General features: G+C 36.5%; 1 protein-coding gene across 4 annotated transcripts; it reads right to left on the bottom strand.

Annotated features, from left to right (window-relative positions):
* Positions 1 to 4,626: 4,626 nt before the first annotated feature.
* brca2 (BRCA2 DNA repair associated) lies at positions 4,627 to 21,180 on the bottom strand. 4 transcript variants are annotated; one of them, XM_087283170.1, is made up of 27 exons: positions 21,012 to 21,180; positions 20,700 to 20,792; positions 19,857 to 20,078; positions 19,079 to 19,151; positions 18,939 to 18,982; positions 18,724 to 18,752; positions 18,359 to 18,470; positions 17,032 to 17,087; positions 16,844 to 16,910; positions 16,037 to 16,732; positions 11,763 to 15,953; positions 11,575 to 11,670; positions 11,413 to 11,482; positions 10,960 to 11,324; positions 10,660 to 10,850; positions 10,369 to 10,556; positions 10,054 to 10,224; positions 9,624 to 9,978; positions 9,384 to 9,539; positions 9,153 to 9,300; positions 8,951 to 9,060; positions 8,595 to 8,796; positions 8,337 to 8,503; positions 8,090 to 8,228; positions 7,143 to 7,396; positions 6,927 to 7,052; positions 4,627 to 5,324 (listed from the first exon to the last, which is right to left on the bottom strand). In XM_087283170.1, the coding sequence occupies exons 2-27, from the start codon at positions 20,731 to 20,733 to the stop codon at positions 4,968 to 4,970; spliced, it is 8,619 nt and encodes a 2,872-aa protein (XP_087139296.1). In that variant the 5' UTR covers positions 20,734 to 20,792; positions 21,012 to 21,180; the 3' UTR covers positions 4,627 to 4,967. The 4 variants fall into 4 exon arrangements, with proteins under 4 accessions (XP_087139296.1, XP_087139295.1, XP_087139297.1 ...); XM_087283169.1 differs by having other exon boundaries at positions 11,575 to 11,676; positions 21,017 to 21,180; XM_087283171.1 differs by having other exon boundaries at positions 21,017 to 21,180.
* Between the last annotated feature and the right edge of the window lie 1,022 nt (positions 21,181 to 22,202).

Raw genomic sequence — 22,202 nt, 5'->3', positions numbered from 1 at the left:
AAAAAAAGATTATCTGAACAGACAGTGGTTTTTCTTTTTAATAAGACAAAAAGTACAAGAGTAGCAAAAATAATGCTTTAAACTGTCATTAATCTGTATATACGACAGGTCAGGACATTCTCCAAAGATAACAATATCCTACATTAATTTATGTGTTTTTTTAAAAAATAAGTTCTGAAAGAGATCACGCCTCAGTCAGGTCAGAAAAAGTAATGCAAAGGTCACGCAACACTTACCATGAAAATAATTAAGTTACGCAACTAGGTACTTTATTGGGGAGTAACTCAATATTGTAATAAACTACTTTCTAAAGTAACTTTCTCCAACACTGTTGGTGAGCATAACATACTTTGAAAATATATATAAAAATAGTACTGTGTATTAAGCCCATTTATTTTTTTATTACTAAATATATTACATTTAAAAATAAATAAATCAATAAAAATGAAATAAACTCCAGACCGTAAGACTTCATTCTACAAAAAGCAGTGTAAGTTCTGGCCTCATGGAAACAATTTTGGCCAAGATGCATCTATTTTCTGTGCACCACTAACAGATATGATCTGGTTGTCTGTGCTAGACAACAGGAGAGCCAGCTATCTTTATCATTGTGGGCCGCGGATCTTTAAATAGCTCCGTCTGTGTGCTGAATCAGCGCATTCTCAGTGACGGGATGATAGATGGAAAACTGAACACAGTGCAGGAAAGCCACTGATGGCAGATCACTGCAAATCTAGCATGACTGTGGTTTTCTCAAACATTCCTTGACGAGTCAACAGATTATGGGCTTGCTTTGCATTTCAAAAATCCTTATTATAAGCGATTGGAAAAGTAGAGGTTTCTCCAGAGTAAATGCCTGAGATCGTAATTTTATATCAGAGATTATTAACTGTGACAATGTTCTGTTTTTGGAAGAAAAGAAATGCTTTTGTTTGCCATTGCGGTGTAATGAAGCTTGATGGTTATAGTTTGCCATCGTGTTTGTCACAGCCGCTGCTGCCAGTTTTTAGCGGTTATTAAGTGATATTTTCATATTTCTTGCTCCATTCTCAATTCTTTAGCTTTAATATGAAAATGGCAGATTGTGAAACCCTATCTTCCTATAGTTGAATGGAGATTCTGCCAGTCAAGAGGGTTAGAAGTGTTAAAGCGCCACCTGCTGTTCAGTAATTACATTTTTTTTTTACACAAATGGACTGCTTTTGATATTGAACTTTTTTTTTTTTTGTGAATGAGCAGTGAGCATGTGACTATTGGAAATACACATTGAATATATACTGGTTGCTTACAAGCTAAAATCAAAAGAGCACACAACAAATTGACTATAATATTGCCAATGATGCACGTCTCAAAAAAAGATTTTTGCTGCTTGTTCAAAATACTTACTTCAAACGAGCTGAAGTGCCACAATTCTTGAGATTTTATGGGGGGGACTATTTATTTTTTATGTTTGATTAATTTGTAAACACAAGTTAGGGTTAGTTAACTTGATCTATTTGTGTTGGTTCAACATGAAGGTATTGTATAGAACCCAGTGTTTTCTGTAAAGAAAATACAGGAATGTTTTCCATTATGAAAACATTCCTGTATTTTTTTATTTTCTGTTTTTAGCCCCCAAAAAATCTAAAGAAAAGCTAGAGATAAATTTGTGCATTTCAGAGGAACAGCAAACTTTCTTTCCTGAATTAAGGTTTTCAAACAACTCATTCCAATGAATTATTCAATGGTCAAAGGTTGTGATTGGATTTAATTCGCCATGACCTGCCAAGAGCCAACCTGCCGTCATATAAGTGCGTTCCACTTAGTCAAGTGAACAAGGGATCTTACATTGACAGACCCTCACTCCATGTATTTTGACAGAGGGAGTGAATCTGCTTCATATGTAAACTCCAGCACCTATATGTGCCACAAAGCATTCTGATTGTGACAACATTTGCATTAGCATAGTAGTTTCCAATAGCTTAAGGGTTTAAAGTAGGGGTGTCCAAACTCAGCCCTGGAGGGCTAATGTCCTGCAGAGTTCAGCTCCAGCTTGCCTAAGCACACGTACCTGGAACCTTTTAATATGAAGCTACAGTCACACTAGAGTTTGTGCGTGTGAAATTCTGTAGTACGTTGCTGCGAAAAGGGGCGCAATTAAACAAGATGATTAGCCATTAGCCATGATTAGTCAGAGTTTTCCAAGCCTGAACTTACCAACGCAGCGAACTGCGAAACTAGATGCACAAACTTGCGTTTCCAGTCGCTTGCATATGAATAGAAGTCTATGGGGAGAAAAATTCAGTGTGACCGCAGCTTGACTTGTAAGATCTTGATTAACTTGTTCATGTGTGTCTTTTTAGGGTTGAAGTAAAACTTTGCAGAACACTGACCCTCCGGGACCGAATTTGGGCACTTCTGGTTTAGAGAATTCCATTGAAATCTACCATACAGATGTTCTAACAGTAGTGGACATTTGTGTAGTATAAATCAACTGACGTTCATCCAAGTCAACAAGATAGAGGGAAGTTAACACGTGAAGGGCATAAAAATCTGGACTGGAATAAAGCCATATTTTCATGCATTAAGGGACTGAATAAGAGAACTCAATCAATTTAAAGCAGGGGTGTCCAAAATCAGTCCTGGAGGGCCAGTGTCCTGCTGAGTTTAGCTCCAACTAGGGTTGTAACAATATACCGGTATGACGGTTTACCACGATTTGAACGTGCACGATTATCATACCATGAACAATTGCATATCAACGGTTTTAACCCTTAAAGACCGAGACAGCCGCCCACGGCTAAAAATAAGTATTGCTCTTAAATGTTTAATAACTTTTGATCCGCTGATCCCATTCATACAATTCAAAGATTGGCATAAAGAAGAGAATCTCAGCTTTCCAGTGCTGTATCACATAACATTCGCGGACTTGCAGAGGCTCCGGAATCAGTGCGGTTACGTCATCAACATTTGCCCACGCTGATTTGACAAAGAAACGCTCGTCACTGTGTCTCCGGACAAACCAGACATGCTACATTGATGCATTGTCCCTCCTCCATGCCCAGATTGGTTCAGACTCGCTATATCACAACCAATAAGCATAGGTTTCGCTTTTGTTTGTGTACCAAAAACGAGCTTTTTGAACAACACAGAATGAGAGAAAGGCATACATTTATGCGCGGCTAAATAAAACGCAAAAAAAAAGTTTTGCATGAAATAATTCTCATACTAAGTACTTTTGCATGCACAGCAGCACAGAAACATGACAAAACAGTGACACAGCAAAGACGAACTGCTGCTCTTGCTGTTTTCAAAAGACGCAAATGAAGGTGCAGCTGTTTGTCTGCATTGCAGACAACCATATCCAAATCCATATCCACAGACAACCATATCCATGCTGGCACATAAAACCTAAGGATGTTCCATATTGAATCTAGTTTCGTTATGTAACTATTTATAGTATAGTAAATATTTATATCTATTTTTTTACTGAGGATTTGCACCATGTTTATTTGGACTTTATTTGGACTTTGACTTATTTATTATTTTCTTATTTTTTTATTTGTTCATTGTAAGTGGTGTTGTTTATAGTAACTAAAAATATATTATTTGGAAAAATTCAAATTTGCTTCACTGTTCTATTATTTTGTAACATTTGTAACATACCGTATACAGCGAAACCGTCAAACCGTGGTATTGTTTTAGATGATTATCATACCGTAAAAAATTCATACCGTTACAACCCTAGCTCCAACTTGCTTCAACACACCTGGGCTAGCTAATCAAACTCTTATCCAGCCTCCGCCGCTGAGACTGCAGCTCTGCACAAGACGTTTGGCCAGTAGAGAAATTAAAATGGTCGTGCCCAACTGAGTCTGGTTTCTCTCAAGTTTTTTTCTTCACTTGCCTATCAGTGAATTTTTTGTTCCCTCTCTGCTGTCGCCTCTAGCTTGCATGGTTTGGGATCGGTAGAGCTACCCATCGATGAATTTGCTCTTCAGTGTTTGGACTCTCAGCAATGATTTTAAACCACACTGAACCAAGCTGAACTGAACTGAACTTAAACACTAAAACTGAACTACCCTGTTCCAATTTACTATGACCATTTATGTGAAGCTGCTTTGACACAATATACATTGTAAAAGCGCTATACAAATAAAGCTGAATTGAATTGAATTATTAGGTTTTCTAGAAACATCCTTGCAGGTGTGTTGAGGGAAGTTGGAGTTAATATCTGCAGGACGCCGGCCCTTCAGGACTAAGTTTGGACACCCCTGTTCTAGTATATCTAGTAAAAGCCTTATTAGCTGGTTCAGATGTGTTTGATTAGGGTTGGAGCTAAACTCTCCAGGACACTGGGCCTCCAGAACCGAGTTTGGACAGCCCTGATTTAAAACAATAAAAAAAAGCCACAGAGCTTTAGTTCATTACTGAAAGAATCACTCATTTTGAACAAATTGTTTGATTAAGTCAATCAATGAATTGTTCATTAAGATAGAAAATTGTGGCTTTTGTATATTTTATCCATGATAGGCCTTAACCAGCTAATGTACCAGAAATACACACAAGTAAATATTAAATACCTCACACTCTTAATTCCAATATAGTTAGGATAAGCAATAGCGCTTTTATCACATCCACACACAATTACTTTCCATGTTTTTAATAAAAATTAAAATATATATAAACATTTTTACATCTCTTTACATATAATTTTTTTTTGTCCCTGAACATGACTTAACTTCTGTATTACAGTGGTACAATCAAAATTTAAAAATGATTGCGTTGGTTGTAAAAAGGTGCAGTTCTTTCATATTAACTACCATCAGAGAACCACAGTAAACCAGAAAGCAAACACACATGCAGTGCCATTTGCTTTCTTTGCAAACACAGTACAAACAGTAGCTTCATCATCTATTGTTCTCAGTGTCTATGATGCCGAGTCAACTCACATTTAGTGTTTCAGCAGAAGATTCACTCTTTTCCTCTCAGTCGTTCATCAGACCGTCCACTAACGCTTGTGTGTCGATCATGGCCAGCTCTTCATCATGCACCCACTTCTCCTCTCCTGCTGGAGGACGTGAGGCTGGGGAACACTCATTCTGTGGAGGTTTGGGAGTCACTGATTTCCGTGGCGGATTGAAGGTTTTGTTAATGCATGGAGAAGCTCTAGTTTTCAGAGGAATCAGAGGCGGAGGGGACGGTATACGTGACAGGTAGTCCAAACCTCGTCTTCTCTTCAAGTTTTTAGAATCTTTTACTTCACTGTTACTTGTAGATGCAGGAGTTCTTCTATTGAGTGGTGTGAAAGGCGAGAAAATGCTGCTTTTCTGTTGCGGGGTAACCTGAGAATTTCAACACAGAGTCTAAAACTTAGATGTTGCATTTAGTGAACATACAATATTGAGTTTAGAAATACTGAAAAACAATTAAGGTCCTAATATACAGTAGCATTCAAATATTTGGAGGCTTTATAATTATTATTTTGATCACTTGAAGTCGCTTATGCTCTCACTATAAGGCTGTAGCTGTAACCTTTCTGACATGTCATTTTCTGACAACCAAAGAGTACTTTAAAAAATGTGGTTTCCCCAATTTTTCCCAAGAACAAAAATCTGTCTTTTAACATAAAATAAAACAGAGATAAGACACCTACTGAAAAGATTATTTACTGATAAAAAAATAACAAAAATTTGTTTATGCTATTCTGTCCAGTCTTAATTACAAATATTTGACCCTAAATCAGCTATATGTATCCTTGATAAAAAATGCTTAATTTCTAGGGGAAAAAGACCAAACCTTTATACATGTAATATAATATAATATAATATAATATAATATAATATAATATAATATAATATAATATAATATAATATAATATATGTATTAACTACAAACAACAACCATGCATTATTAAATATGCATATTAATATGCATACTTTGTCAAAATAAAGACTATTGCTATCTGATCCGTCAGTGCCGAATACAACTATTGACTAGGAAAATGTGTTAAATAATGCAATTTCATGCTTCCACAAACCCTAATCACCAGTTTATTTACTTCAAAACTATTCACAGGATATATTTAACTACATTTATACAATATAACATAGGTTTATCTCCACATCCTTACTGTCGGTTCTATGAACCACATCAGCCAGATACCTTTTTACATATGATGTGGGAATGTCTGGAGGTGCAAAAACTTTGGGATTCTGTGCTACACGTTTTATTTAAAGTTACAAAAATGTGTTCCTCCAAAGATTCTGTATTGTTATAATTAAATAACAACTCCGTTTCCCTTAAATGCGGAGGTACGTACATTTTTATAAGCTGCTTCAACTGCTATAAAGAAAATGTTGATACAGAGGTGGAAACCCCCTCGTGATCTCTCTGTTGAGCACTGCATGCATTCAGTATTGGAAATACTGTACTTAAAACTGTCATCAGCAATGGATCAACCATGGTAAACTAGACATTTTGACAGTATAGAAAAGCTATATACGTGACATCAAAGAAATCTTAGACGCTTAACACTCATAGGATAATATGAAATTCAAATGTAATGTACTTTTTATTACCTGCTTGGTCTAAACTACAGTTATTCTATTACTCCTGATGTGCATATAATGGGGTGGGGTTATATATACACAGGGTAATAGCTGTTAAAAGTATTTTTCTATCTCATTGTAAAAATTTAATATTTTCATATTTGAAAAAAAAGAAAGAATTACAAAAAAAATAAAAATTGATATGCAGACATCTGTATATCATTTGAAAATGACTAGGTAAGTAACAACCACACTTTTCTTTCTTTTTTTTCTTCAGATGCAGCTGCTTTCATGTACAAAGAACAAACAGTATGGAACAAGTTAATTATATAGATGAATGCCTTAAGCACCACTAATAAAACCAATCTTTCACCACACAAAAGAAAACTCACGCACCGTGCCATTCATTTTTGGAAAAGGCTGCACACCAGGAGTTCTTGGAGACTGAAAAGAACCCAAGACACCTGAAGGAACCACATCTGACACCTTCTCCTCCGCAAGGTTGAAAAACTGTTCATAGTTCTGTAAACAACAAGCACAAGTCTAATAAGCAACAATGAAGAACGTAAGAAATGTACTTAATAGCAAAAGTTTAAAAGGTGATCTGGTAACCTGTGCAAATGTCTTCAGATGAGCCATAGCTTCTTGCAGGTAAGATTCTTTGGGGTTTATGGAGAATAAAGCTTGTTCTCCTGCATAAAGGCTAGGCACAGGCCCAGATAGCACTCGAACCTGAAGATTACAAATAGCAACCAGTGCTCGTGGCTTTACAAGCTCTTCAACTGCTAACTGCTCCAGACTACTGTAGGTTCTCACAGTGACCAGGTCAAAGTTCTCATCCACAAGATGCAGTACTGGGCAATGGCCTGAGAAGACATTCAAACAACCAAAATCAAATCTAGAAGTATTAAGGAGGTCATTCAGAAAATGCAATTCTGGCAATAACTACCTTCATGATATTCCAAACCCATGGTACCACAAATAAAACATGATACAAAAATAACAACTTTATTCAATAGTTTCTTCTTCACAGTGTCAGTATAGAGCTCATGTTCACGAACAATGATGTATATGCCGACACGCAACTTCCTCTGTTTGGGAAAGAAAAAAAATAAAACCCAGGCGCATCTGAGGAGCACATTAGCAGTTTGGCGACACGCATAAAGAGCACAAGACTTTTGTGAACGTGTACCCTATACTGACAACCAAATTTTTCGATAAAGTTGTTAATTTTGTTTCATGTGCACACAAGTAAGCTTTTTAAATATTCTAATTAAACCACTGAAGACATATGGTCTGTTTTGAGGATGTTTTTGGTATTTTTTGAACAAGTTGGAACTGTTATTATCTATAAAAGGATGAGAGAGCTCTCAGATTTAATCTAAAATACTTTTATTTGTATTCTAAAGACAAACAAAGCTCTCAGGAGATCAAACTGACATATGGGTGAGTAATTGATAACAGAATTTTCATTTTTAGGTGAACTAACCCTTTAAAGATATAAAATAAACTACAATGAGGATATCACCAAAAATAATAAATAACTAAATGAATCCAACCTTGCTTTCCCTCTATGGAGACGATGTATCCCACAATGTCCACCTCCCCACAAGGTGAGCTAAAATGGGGGTTCTGAAGTTCTCTGAAGCGCACACATTCTCGAGCACGAAAATGCTGATGCAACCATTCTGGAGACACCTGGCTCAATCAAATCTTTTGTTAGACCATTTAATTTGCTTTAAATTAAAAAAGCCAATTAATAATAGTAATAATAATGATAATAATAATAATAAACATTTAGTTTACCTCAATATCTTGAAAAAGTGTTTTCTTGGTGGCAGTGAGCTGGATGTGAGCAACGCCTGAGCGTTTCTTCCCTTCTGATGAAGCAAGGTGATACGCTCTGTATCTGTGTCCCTCTGTAAGCAAGCCTTGCAATTCTCGTGTTGGGCGCCAGATATTCAGTGTGTACACTGGGAAATTTAATAACAGCCATCCACAAAAGATTAAACAGGTTACTTTAACATTTAACCAAAGAGTAAGGCCGAAATCCACTTTGCTTACCACAGTTGCTCTGCATGTCAGAGGCATCGATAACACTGAGTTTCCAAACTGGAGTGACATCTCGATTGGGACACCCACCCTCAGCCTCCTGGGCCTCCATTACAGCCTTCTGCACCCGCTCTTGTAGCTCTGCTTGTCTTTTTTCCTCTCGACAGCATCTGTATTTACTCACTGCCTCCATCTGCTTGTGGCTTAGACGGGTCTACTCCAAAACAGAGTTAAAATTAATAATCTTGAATTATTGTTGGCACAGATTTGGATAATGTTCATTTATTTCCCACGTTCCTAATTTATTTCCCACGTTCCTAATATCATAAGCTTATGAATGCTGTATTAAAATATTAACCCAACTCTACCTCAACAGCAGCATCTTGCTCCATTGCCTCATACAACTCATCCCCGTCCTGCAGGGTTTCAATCTCATGTCGGCTGAATGTCCTCCTTTGAGCTCGCTTTTTCTTTTTACCTTATATGAGAACAAAAATACATTGAAAATCCATAAATTCAAAAGCTTTGATCAAGTTTAATGTCAGAAAAAGAAGATAATGCAATCCCTACCCTCCATTTCTTTTTCAAATTGGGTCTGAATTTTGGAAATTAGGAGATCCAAGGATTTGTGTTTTGAGTTGCTGTGTTTTCTGGCCTCTCGATCTTCGGCACGATCATTGCGAAATATAAATACACTATTGGGCTTCTTCTCCATCCACTGATAAATTAGAATAAGAGTCAGGAGAATAATACAGAAGCAAAATACATACAAACTCAAACAAAAATTGGGGTAAAGCACACCTGAGTGGGATAACTTCTCAACACCAAGAGGTTCACACAGCTCACAAGACCACCAGAAGCGTACAGTGATGAAAGTAGAAGCCTGATAGGCCGAGGGTCACGATAGTACCCCAACTTCGTGTCCCACCGAGCTCGTCTTGTGCTGTTGGCTGAAATCTAAAATTAAAAAAATGACAAAAATCAACAAATGCTGGTGTGATTTGGATTCCATAAACCATCTTGACTGAATTCAATCTTCACCTTTAGCATCAGAGATTCAGGAGCTTCCAGTGGAGGACATGCTTCTTGGGAACCAACCAACTCGGCTCCACTGGTCACGATTTTATCTCCGATTTTAAGACGTCCCTTGTTTAGCATGGCAGAGAGTGGAGGGTCCAAGAGGCTTTTGATGGAGTACCAGCCATCTGTAAGCCATATCACACAGGACTCCATCTTTGCACTGGGAGATTTGTCATCTTTCATGGTCTTCTCTGGATTTTGGCATGTTTGCACAATACCACATACACAAAGCACTAATGTTTTAGCTGGAGTGTCGTCCCTCTCCATTATCCTCCTGAGAGCAGATCTCTGACTGTGGTCTACTTCCACATCATACCTAAGTGCAGATTCCAAACATTTATGTTTAAAGGTTGAGATGAAAAAAAGTATGAGCTTTACTAATTCTCAGTACCTGAATTTTAGCTGTAGAAGTACTTGCTCTGGGGTCAAACACAGGCCACCAATCAAATTAGGAAAAGTTCTTTCCATAGAGGCCCGTTTCCATATAATCCATCGGTAGTGGTTGAACACCCAGACATCACTGATCAGTTTGGGATCAACACCAGGGGTGTCACATAATGCACTACCAAAACACAAAATGAATTACCAAAAACGACCTTCAAAATAAATGTTGTTGTGCAAGATAATAATGCCTTTTAGAATGTAGATCTGCTAGGGCCATTAAACTCAGATATTGATAATGTTACACAATAAGTATAGTTTTTACCTAAAGAATTCTTCTTTGCCCACAGTACCCTTACTGTCTGGAACCAACCAGCCTCCATCTGCAAGCTGCAAAGCTCCAGACTCCATGAGATGCTCACATGTGAAGTAGTCACTGCAGTCAAATCGGAATGATTCAGCATTTTCACTGGTTATTTCTAAGACTTTGTGATGCACACCATGTTGAGACAACTGAGAAGGAGAAAGAGGAAAGTAAATACACAGCACAAAAAAATACAAGCTTTGCAGTGACTTAAAAACTAAAATACTTAGGAGAAAAGTGCTATACATGTACCTCATCCTGTGTGTATTGACTAGGACATGTACATCCCACAGCGTCTCTCAGACTTTTTCTGGAAACACCAGAAGTCTTAGCAAGGTAAAGACTGCCAGGTACAGGACGGATAGTCTGCCTTTTCTTCTTTCTGAGCCTCATGTCTTGCATATCTCTAGCTAGTTGCAATGACTCCTGCAATGCTATCATATCTATGAACATCCCACACACACACACACAAAAAGAGCTCATAAATAACTCAAACACTACAAGAGAATTTGAACTAAAATTATCAAGTTAGAAAAGACAGTAAATGCCTACCTTTTTCATCAAAGTTCCCAATCTTCAATGGTATGCTTTGCACTGAAGAGCTTGATTTAGACTTCGAATCTTGGTTCTTCTCATTACAATTTTGTTTACCACGGTCACAATGTGATTTAGAAATTGCCATAATTTGGTCCATTTCCTTGCTATTAGGATTTTCTTCTTGGTTTACAACATTGAATGATAGAACAATACCACTTGACACTTTAGATGCATCCTGACTGTTTGATGTTGGGGGATTCATATTCTTTTGAAAAGGGGGATTGAATACCCCTCCCATATGATCTGAATTGCATCTCTTTTGGACAGATTCAGTAGAACAATGTTCTTCAATGTTGTTTGACTGTTGGTTCACAGGAAACCTGTATGTTCAAAAGATATGTTAAGAATTAAAATGGCCTGTGGTTAACACTGTAAAGAATTATCTATCAAAACATAAAAACAACCTACAAGACTGGACTCGTGACATAGGGCTTGAGGTGGACATTATATTTAAATACACGTCTGTCTTTTAGAGTTCCTACAACAAGGTAACATGGATGAGATCAATAAGAATCAAGTTAGACATCATAAATCATAATGAAAACAAGAAACAATTAAAAATGATCAAACCATTTGGACAGCTTTTTAGTGGTGTGAGGCCAGAGGTTTTTGCATGTAATGTTCGGTCAAACTCAGAGAGAAGTTGTCTTTTCAAAGGAGGCTGACCTGAATCTGAACAAAAGAGTGTATTTAGCAAAGGAAAAAGACAACATGTTATTTCATACAAATGCCACACAGCATGAAATGCTCAAATGTACCTGCAACACTGCTACCATCAACCTGACGTTTCCTCTTCCTGTTCTGGTCAACAGATTCTATTGTCTGTACATCACTGAAAGATGGTCTTCTTTTGTTATCAATGTCCTCTGAACTAATCAATCCAGCTGATTCAATCAAGTCATCATCTTCCAGTAGAGCTTTAGTGCAAGCCATTGCTTCCTGCTCAAAGTATATCTGCTGTGTGTCTGTGCAACTGTTAAAATCCAAAGAGTGCAAGTCTAAGTGTGCAGGTTCATTACGAGCTGCTTTAGGATGTAGAGTGGCTTTGGTTTGTCTGTCTTTATGCTGAGGGTAATGTTTTGAGGAATCTCTTAGTAGCAGTTGGTTATCAGTAGCAGTATTTTGGTTATCAAACTCTCTGAAAAATGTTGAAGTTTCCTCCAAGGACACTTTTGTTACAGATACAACTTTACCACTAGCAGTGCTTAATCTGGGATTTTTCTTGTTTGTTTGGTCAAACTTTAGGTTTCCATCCACAATGTCCTCACTTCTTGCATGAAAACTCTTAGTTGGAAGTGGAGCTTTCTCTGATTCAAATACCTCTTTTTCCTCTTCACAGTCTTTAAAGAGAGTTTGGGCCCTTTGCAAAGCAGTAGAAGAGATGGTCACTTTCTTGCCACCTGCTGTTGAAAATCCTATGTTGCTTCCTAAAGACTTTTTAGGCTCAAGGTCGAAGGTGGCTTCATCACAACCTGCAAATACTGCTTTAACCTCATTTAGTGCTGTTTCGGACACGGTAACATTTTTACCACTGGCAGTGGTGAAGCCTTTACAGGCTTGGTGCATAAGATTTCTAGAAGCTAAACTCTCCTCTTCACAATCTTTAAAGTTGTTGTTGTTGTTTGGCATTTCTAGCGCAGTAGTCATCTTCTCAACAGTTGTAGAAAATCCTATTTTGTTTCCTGAAATATTTTTAGGCTCATGACTGAATGAGGCTTCATCACAACCTGCAAATACTGCTCTAACCTCACTCAGAGCTTTTTCAGAGACAGTAACATTTTTACCACTGGCAGTAGTGAAGCCTTTACAGCCTTGGTGCTTAAGACTCCGAGAACCTAAACTCTCCTCTTCACAGTCTTGAAAAAGGTTCATGGTCCTTTGCAGAGAAGTATCAGAGATAGTCACCTTCTTTCCACCTGCTGTAGAAAATCCTACATTGTTTACTGATAACTTTTTAAGCTCAAGACTAAAAGAAGTCTCATCACAGCCTGCAAATACTGCTCTAACTTCACTCAGAGCTTTTTCAGAGACAAAAACATTTTTACCACTGGCAGTAGTGAAGCCTTGGTGCGCAAGACTCCTAGAAGCTAAACTCTCCTCTTCACAATCTTTAAAGAGGTTGTTTGCCTTCTGCAGTGCAGTCACAGAAATATCCATCTTCCTCCCACCTGCTGTAGAAAATCCTACATTATTTCCAGAAGAATTCCCAGGTTCAGGAATGAGGGAAACACCATTGCAAGCCAGCATTAAGACATTGCTGAGACCTTTACAGTTTTGTTCAGTAGTTAAACTTTCCTCCTCACAGCCTCTGAAGAGATTCTTTGCCTTCTGCAGCCCTGTAGCAGAGAAAGCCACCTTCTTTCCACCGGCTGTACAGAACCCTTTATGCTTCCCTGAGGAGCTAGAATCCAGTTGGATATCCACAACCTGATTTGTCTTTTTATAAACATTAGCACACGAGAAACCATCAACTGATTCAAACAACACATCTTTTGCTCGTTGTAGTGCTTCAGCTGAGACGGACACCTTCTTACCACTTGCTGTACTGAAACCACAGTTGCCATTACTGGAAATCAAGTTAGAGAATTCACTTTGAAGGCCTTTCAGTTCACAAACTTCTTTCTGAGGGGCTTCCTGGTCCAAGTTGTTAATCAGATCAGTTTTGAACTCCTCTACATCTGAAAATGTCACACTTTTACTATTTGAAATCAATGCATTAGTTTGTTTGACAATTTCAACATCTAGTTTGGTCTTCCTTTCCTCCATATTCGTAGATTGCAAGTTGTCAATGTTTGAATCACAGTCTTTGAAAATGGCCTTTGCCTTCTTGAGGGCACTGGGTAAAACAGAAACTCCTTTCCCACTGGCGGTCTGAAAGCCGTAGCCTTGCTGTGGCTGAGGCATGGACGTTTCGGAGGGAGAAATCTTTTCACAAACCTCTTTAGCAGCATTGCCAGATTTCTGTTCTTGGAAAACATTCTCACTATTAAATGTAGTAATATCTGCACCATTAGATATTTGATTTGCCACTCCAGAGTCTGGCTGGCTTATTTTTATAGAGGTTTCACCTCTGCAAAGATCTTTTGTTTTCTGAAGTCTAGTTGATTGCATAGAGACATCATGCTTTCCAGAAGAGCGGGGAACAAGTTTGGGAGTTTGTGACTCGCCTATGCTGTCAACATCATTAAGAAACATTCTTGCTTGTTCAAGAGCCTTTTCAGACACTTTTAGCTTTGCTCCCCTAGCTGTACTAAATCCAAAATGGATATTTGAGTCAACACAAACAACATCTGTTTTATCACGTAAACAATTTGGTTCCGTTCCTGCATTTCCTGCCTCTTGCCAATTTATCATGTTATGGGCAGCATTTACTTCTCCACAGCTTAAACGTACATCTTGTTTTGTCTGAGCGTTGTTATTTTCTGTGCTTATACAAGTTTTCACTGATGATTCAGTTTTAAAATGCTCTTGGTTTATTACTCCAGTAAATGTGGCTTCTTTATAATCCTCTTCAAAAAAGTGCTTAGCTTTGTTTAAACTTTTTTCTGAGACGCTAATAGCTTTCCCTTTAGCAGTTTTAAAACCAAAAGTGTGGAAATGAGAATTATCACTGGATTTGGAAAGGATACTCCTCATTCCATCAACTAAAGCACTTTCTTCAGTCACTGACAAAACCACAGTGCCATTTTGCTTTTCCTTTAGATCAGATCTGAAGGAAATTAGATCAGAAGTGTTTACTGAAGAAGCATTTGTCTTGCTTGGATGCTTTCCTTTGACAACATCACAGCTGAAACTATCATCAAAGTCAATGTCGTTGAGTATGTCAGGATCCCATTCTTTCTCTGTAGTGCGGTTGTGTGAGCCAATATTTGTTGATTTGTACTGGGTAAATTCATACTGACTATTTGCTTCCTCTAAAAGACTGCACAATTCTGTAACATCAGCCTTCTGAGATGCTGTCAAAGTGCCATTTTCTTCAAGATCGTCACAGCTGGAGTCCACTGCAGTGGGTTTTTGTGTGCTGCTAATGTCAAACACAGCATGTCTCTCAGCACTTCTTTCGAAATCCACTTTTTGATGAATGGGCTTTGATGACTCTGAACTTCTCCCCAATTTCTCTTTCAAAAGAGACTCGGTTTGAAGACCAGCATCTGAAACTGTAATAATTGTCTTTGAGCTAGTTTTACAATCAGATTCATCTGACTGTGGTAAAGAGCAATTTGAAAAATTCATTTTAAACCCCTTCGGACTGTCAGTCTTGGAAGCATCACTAACACTCACTCCTGATGCATGGTTAGAAGGGATGGATTGTCCTACAGGGGGTCTTGGTGCAGGAATGCTTCTTGAAACAGATTTACACATTGTTTCTGTCACGTGAAAATGTTTTGGTTTTGTTTGATTTGAGGTTTTGGCTAAACCATCTCCTGCAGCTTCATCTAATGATGCTTTTGCCTTTACTATAGCCTCAGTCGGTATACAAATGAATTTGTTGTTTGCTGTTTTAAAAGTAGGAAAATACTCGCCGATGTCTGCAAACGATGCTGTTGTACGATCCAAATCAGAAAAAGTAGTGGGGCAGCCACTATCATGACTGATTTCAAAGGTTGTGATAGACGTTGACTTGTTTGGGGAGTTCACAGAGATATCAGCTAAATTAGAGATGTCAGTGTGATTGCCATCTTTGTTTTTTGACTCAGGCTCTGCTTTAGGTTGCACCTGGACCTTTTGGTTACTCTGTACCGGCATGTCAAGCAGCCCTCCGGCCATTATTTCTTGTGTGAATTCCTCTGCAAACGCTTTGGAAAGCTGTGTCATATCCAAGCCATGGTCAAGATGTTCTGAAGATAACTGTTCAACAGCTTGTGGCTGTGTTTGATCTCCAATTGGGTTTTCATTAGTGAAACTGGATTTATTAAGGCACACAGATAGCTCCTCCACCGAAGGACCCTCTGTCAAAAGTGAAATAAAATTCCTGTTCAAGGACTTGCACACACAATGTTTGTTCGATAACTTAATAGAAAAATATTCTTACCTTTAAGTGTTTGGTCCAAACATTTTGGCAGATCTGCTTTGCTTCCAGTTAAAGTGGTTGACATTTCTGAACTTGACACTTGATACACAAATTTCCTGGGCTTTTTGTTAAGCATGAAAGCAGACGACTTGTCCAACAAAATCTTCTGACACTGAGTTCCTTCAGGGGAAGACTCGAGTCTAACACTCTGTGGACAAGTCTGGCTACTTTCTGAAGTGAATTTGAAAATAGCACCATCGTTAGTTTCACTGGGTGCCACCGTGTTGTTATTGTCTACCAAAGAAGTACTTGAACAACCTTCGGTCAGTATGGTCTCTGATAAACTTAGTGGGGTCCATTCAATGGAATCGTCATTTTTGCTGGGGCTTTTTGTTTCAGTATCAGCCTTTAATTTCTGTTCTGGCTCTGAAGTTAGAAAAACTGATTTGACATCCTCTGAGGAATTGGTTATCCTCTTCCTGATCCTCTCTTTAGATTTGATTTTCCGCAAAGCTGAGGTGTTGTTGCTGAAGAATATTGACAAAACGTCCTCAGCACCATCAAGAACATTCTGTACAGTGTTGCGGACATCCCCATCTTCGATAGCGTTGGGAACCCTCTGCTTCCACAGACTGCTTATATCAAGAGATTCATTTGGAGAGCACACAGTTTTTTCTCCCAAATCATCAGCTTCAATGGACTCACTCTTGGTAACAACTAAATAGGTGAAAAAATTATAATTTTTAATTGGATATATTAGTTTTTGTATGGATTTCATGTTCATTATTTATCAGTTGTGTAGTTATAAATCTAGCATACAACACTCACCATCCTGTTTAAGTGTTGTAGCATTTTCAGAGTCCTTTGAGAGAGATGGAAACAGTTTTCGCACAAACTAGTATTCATAACAAGAGAACAAACTATTAGGTAATTCTGTTTTGGTAAACCATGGTATCATGATAAAAAAAATACAGAAATAGAATCCATTATGTTGATAACTTGATGTTTAGACTTACAATTGATTCCTTGTCTTTTAGGATACTTGCAGATGCAACCCGGTCCTCTGTTGTTGCTGAAGGTAAACAAATAGCTTATAATATATCAACAGTGCAATAGTAAGACAACTTTCAAAACATTTAATTTAGTCTTTGATTTCAAACCACTACCTGTGTTTTTTAATAACCTTAATTCTATCACTGTAAGACAACACACAAGATTTGACTTGCTGTAATTTAGAACTCATTTATATCTTTAAAGTGATGGATTGTTCAAAAAATGTATCTGGTCATCATTTACTCACCGTTCACTTGTTTAAATCTGACTTTCTTCTGTAAGGGGTTAAATAAGATATTTTGAAGAAAGCTATAAATCATATTTCTGTATATTCCGTATTTGCTTAGCCTACTACAGAAGTCAGTGGTTACAGGTATTCAACTTTCTTCAATATATCTTCGTTTGTTTTGGACAGAAAAAAAACTCAAAGGTTTTTAATCACACAAGGGCGAGAGAACAAATGATTAAATACAAACTTTTGGGTGAACGATCCCATTAAGAAATGTCGATGAATATTATTTTAAAGTAGAACTGCATGATAATAAATAAATTAAACTGATAATGTGATATTTACATTGCCTGCGATTAGATTAATTCATATTTTTACATTGATTGGGATTATTTTGTAGAGGAGTATCTGCATAAAGTACAATACAAAAAATACATTTGTACAAACAAACAACTGAACAAGTACATTAATTTTATAGTTGTCTGTGGAATCTAACAGTATTGAGGTACAGAAACTTAATAATAATAATAAATAAAATAGCACTGTATAGTGTAGAGGTCTGCGTTGTATAAATTATTAAATACAATTAATTTTAGTTTATATACCTTTATAACCTCTTGGCTTAAGTTTGCTTAAATCGTACATAGTAACAGATCTTAAAAACACATCCAAATGATAAACTTTCACTCTATTTTAGGGTTAAACTTTGTGATGATCAGGATCACAGTTCAGAACATGTGATTTGTGGAGTCAACTATTATCCCAACTTGATATTGCATATCCTGTGCTGTGACCATTGCAGATAGACATTACGATATTGATGGTGAAACGATATTTTGTGCAGCCCTATTTTAAAGTACTTTTGACTTTCTTTAAATAAATTTTATGAAAAATAAATACTATTACTTGCAGGATGTGCTCCTATTTAAGATGCAAGAGATCAAGACAACACATTATTTCAAACTGTACAATTCTGATTTCAACATTGGGATAGTTAAAAAGACAAACACACATCATCATCTTCTAAATTTATCTAAATGGGCAAGACCATTCATACATACGCAATATCACGGTGGGAGTCATAGATGGTGGTGTGTTAAAGGAGCTGGTCCAGGATAAGTCAGGGTTGATTTGTGCCCCGAGGCTCTCCGATATCTGTTTTGCTGATCGCGCCTAGAAGAGAACAAACCTCATGATTCATGCCTACAGTGCCATCAGAAGTCATTGTGTAACAATTACTTTTACTTCTGTAAAGTTCTGATCTCTTAAAAGAACTAAAATCCTAAGCAATATTATACGCAATTGAGGTTTAACATGTTGAGGAAAGACTTATTTTGTTTAGATTGATATGCATGAAATGGACAAATCATGCAAAAAATGAAGAAAACTTAAAAAGTAATATGACGACAAATATGTGCTGACTTACCAAAGATCTTTTTGGTGTATCCAGAAGGCCTGTAATGTCACATATACAAATTACATTATAATTTATTTTTACAATATTTGTTTAAAAAAAAAAAAAAAATATATATATATATATATATATATATATATATATATATATATATATATATTTTTTTTATTATTATTATTATTATTTTGGTTACATTACTAAAGGAAAAGAATAATAAAAACTCTCACCAAAGCAATCTCTAGGTTTTTCAGAGGACCGATCAAATTTTGGACTAAAAGAGAGAAATGAAAAACATACATTCATCCTCAGCCTGACTTTCAAATTTCACATGAAATTATCGAAACTAATAAACATAATTAAAAATTACCTATCTTTGGCTGAGCCAAACAAACAAGGGCTTGATTCTGTCCAGGGAAAAGCCGATAACTCTCCATTAGCCCCTGGGGGAAAGAAAAACATTTATATACGATTTATCCTTTACAAACATTGAGATAAAGTTGGTTTTATATTCACACATTCAAAAGTATTCCCAGCAAATTCTAAGTAGGAAAATCATATTAGTAGCAATAAAACCATCAAAGCACAACATTGTTCACATACAATTAAATACACATCAAAAAAAAAAAATTCTTAAGATTTTTTGTCTTGTTTTTAGTCCAAATACCTTAAGGTTTATAGACAAGCAAAACATATTGTCTAGTTTTAAGAAATAACATGCCAAAATTAAGTGAGTTTTTCTTAAAACAAGCAAAAAATCTGCCAATGGGGTAAGCAAAATAATCTTGTTTTTCCTTTTGACATGAGATTATTTTGCTTGTTTTAAGGAAAAACTCACTTTATATTGGCATATTATTTCTTAAAACAAGACAATATGTTTTGCTTGCCAAAAATGCTTCTTGATAAAAGAAATTTTTGGTATTTGGATTAGAAAAAAGACAAAAAATCTAAATAAGAAATGCATTTTTGCATTGTAGTGCTAATGTTGTTTTGAAGTCATATTTGCATGCAATTTCAGACCGAATATTCAAGTACAACATAGGGACCATGTCACAAGTTGTCACTGTTTAAAAATATGCGAATATAAAACTAACTTTACCTCAGTTTTACATACACATACTTAACACATAACTTAACACCAACGACACCTTCATTTTGTGACTTTTCATTAGGGATGGAATCAGGGGACTGTGGGAAGTGTCGCTGCTTAAATATTCTGGGTGTAGAAAACAGCTGACTGGCCAGGGCGGATGTTTCTGGTGCTTTGATGCTCTCATTCTCTCCAGCTTTAGAACTTTCAGCAGACCCTTCATCTCTGGAAGCTCTTTCATTCAACTCCTCAAACCAGTCAGGATTAAGGGGTCCAAGCTCTTAAATCACAATAAATCAGATTTTTACTAAATATATTTGGCAATATTTAAATATATTAATATACTAAATATATTTGGCAGTGCTCAGCAAAATTAAGTACACCCTATTTTGAAAATGAATATTTTTTATAAATTTTTCAGTAAATATAGGCAATGTATTTTGGTGCTTTTAAACAAAACAGATTTATTAAACAGATATATTAAATATATATTAAATAGTTTTTGTCACCAAATATATTTATAAATTGAAAGATAATATAATTAAATTCAAGCAAAAATATTGCAAAAAAATACAACCTACATATTAATGTATGTATATATATATATATATATATATATATATATATATATATATATATATATATATATATATTTTTTTTTTTTTTTTTTTTTTTTTTTGCTTTTCTTGATTTTTCCTCTTTTTAAAATTTGAATTGAATATTTTCTTTATAACAAATAAAGGTGTACTAGTCTTTGGACGATTATCGTAAATTATATAATATGAATTAATTAAACATATGAATGTAAAAGGTAGACTTGTGAGGGGTGTACTTAAATATGCCGAGCACTGTACATAATTGTGTCTGTGTGTATAGTGTGTATGTTTTCACATGAATATACCTCTGTCAATTTGATGAAAGAAATTTTCAAACATGCTGCCATGAGTGTGATGGTGTTAAATCTGAACCAAGCACAGTAACGAAGTCATTGGACCTAAAGGGAAAACAAAGGGGAAAGTTCTCAAACTCAACACAACGTATATCTCTGTTCTTAAGACACTGACTGTGACGTTTATTACATAGTTATCAAGTAGCAGTTTGTCATCGACAATTAAGTAAGTTAAGTTGGCGTTATGTCATACATTTCACTGTTGTTGACTAGGCTATCAGAACTAACGTTAGCAACAAACAGGAAAACGGAACTGGATATTACCGCACATCAGCGCGTTGACACTGATAAAAGCGTGTTTTGAAACTGCTCATCTGTTGACATTCCTTGAAACGTCTTCTTCATCGCCGATTCAAGATGTTTTATTTCCTAAACTCTTCTGAGAGAAAATGTTTATCCTGCGCGTGGATAAAGCTGGTTTACACGTCCCGCCAATAAGCGTCGTGTCGTCAACGGAAGAGCGTTTGTCTCGACCAACCAAAATACGTGCGTCAGTTCAAGGGGCGGGCTTACGTGCACCATTAAAACGAAACTGGACCTATTTTGTTACTGTTTTGAAGAGATTTATGCATTTATTCAATTGTATTATATTCTATAATTTCTTAATTTAACTCACCTTATTAAATTTTAACAATGTAGTAATGAATTTGAACTAAACTGTTTTATTATCCGATATTACATTTAATATACACAAATAAGAATACATATTTTTGGACAGTGTTTTCAGATTACTTTGTTAGATAATAGTCAGTAATGCTACTCTCATTGAGCGATTATTTCTCTCATTTGAAGCACACTATTATGAAGCGCTTTAGTATTTGTTTTCTTGATGGTAACACTAGGGGGCGCACAAACATAGACATTTAATAGCATGCAATACATTTCCTAGTTTCTGTTTCTTTCACAATTTTATAATTTAGTTCAGCCATGATAACAACAAACATCCACATTATAAAATGATGTACAATCTGTCATTCTAAATACAGATAAATACATGATGGGAATGATTTAGCAGATATACACTAACCAGTCACTTTTTTAGGTACACCCTTCTAGTACTTGGTTGGACCCCCTTTCGCCTTCTGAACTTAATCCTTTGTGTCATATATTCAACAAGGTACTGGAAATGTTCCACAGAGATTCTGGTCCATATTGACATGATAACATCACAGAGTTGCCGCAGATTTGTCGGCTGCACATCTATGGTACGAATCTACCGTTCCACTACACCCCAAAGGTGCTTTTTTGGATTGAGATTTGGTGACTGTTGAGGCCACTTGAGCAGAGTGAACTCATTGTCATGTTCAAGGTGCGCTATTCTTCTGGAAGTAGCCATCAGAAGATGGGTACACTGAGGTTACAAAGGGATGGACATGGTCAGCAACAATACTCAGGTAGGCTGTGGCATTGGCACGATTTTCAATTTGTACTAATGGGCCCAAAGTGCGCCAAGAA

This window comes from Danio rerio, chromosome 15 (genome assembly GCF_052040795.2).
Source record: "Danio rerio strain M-AB ecotype USA chromosome 15, GRCz13ab, whole genome shotgun sequence".
Taxonomy (NCBI): Eukaryota; Metazoa; Chordata; class Actinopteri; order Cypriniformes; family Danionidae; genus Danio; species Danio rerio.
The sequence above is the reverse complement of the archived record's forward strand: the minus strand, read 5'-3'. Positions and strand labels throughout refer to the sequence as shown.

What these genes read in the sequence shown, in the direction of transcription:
- brca2 (XM_087283169.1), bottom strand. Translation starts at nt 20,733, where the DNA reads ATGTTTGAAAATTTCTTTCATCAAATTGACAGAG. An exon ending in ACTAAAAAGCTGTCCAAATG is followed by an intron (nt 11,483 to 11,574) that starts GTTTGATCATTT and finishes ACCTTGTTGTAG; the next exon opens with GAACTCTAAAAGACAGACGT. An exon ending in TGAGAAGTTATCCCACTCAG is followed by an intron (nt 9,301 to 9,383) that starts GTGTGCTTTACC and finishes CTAATTTATCAG; the next exon opens with TGGATGGAGAAGAAGCCCAA.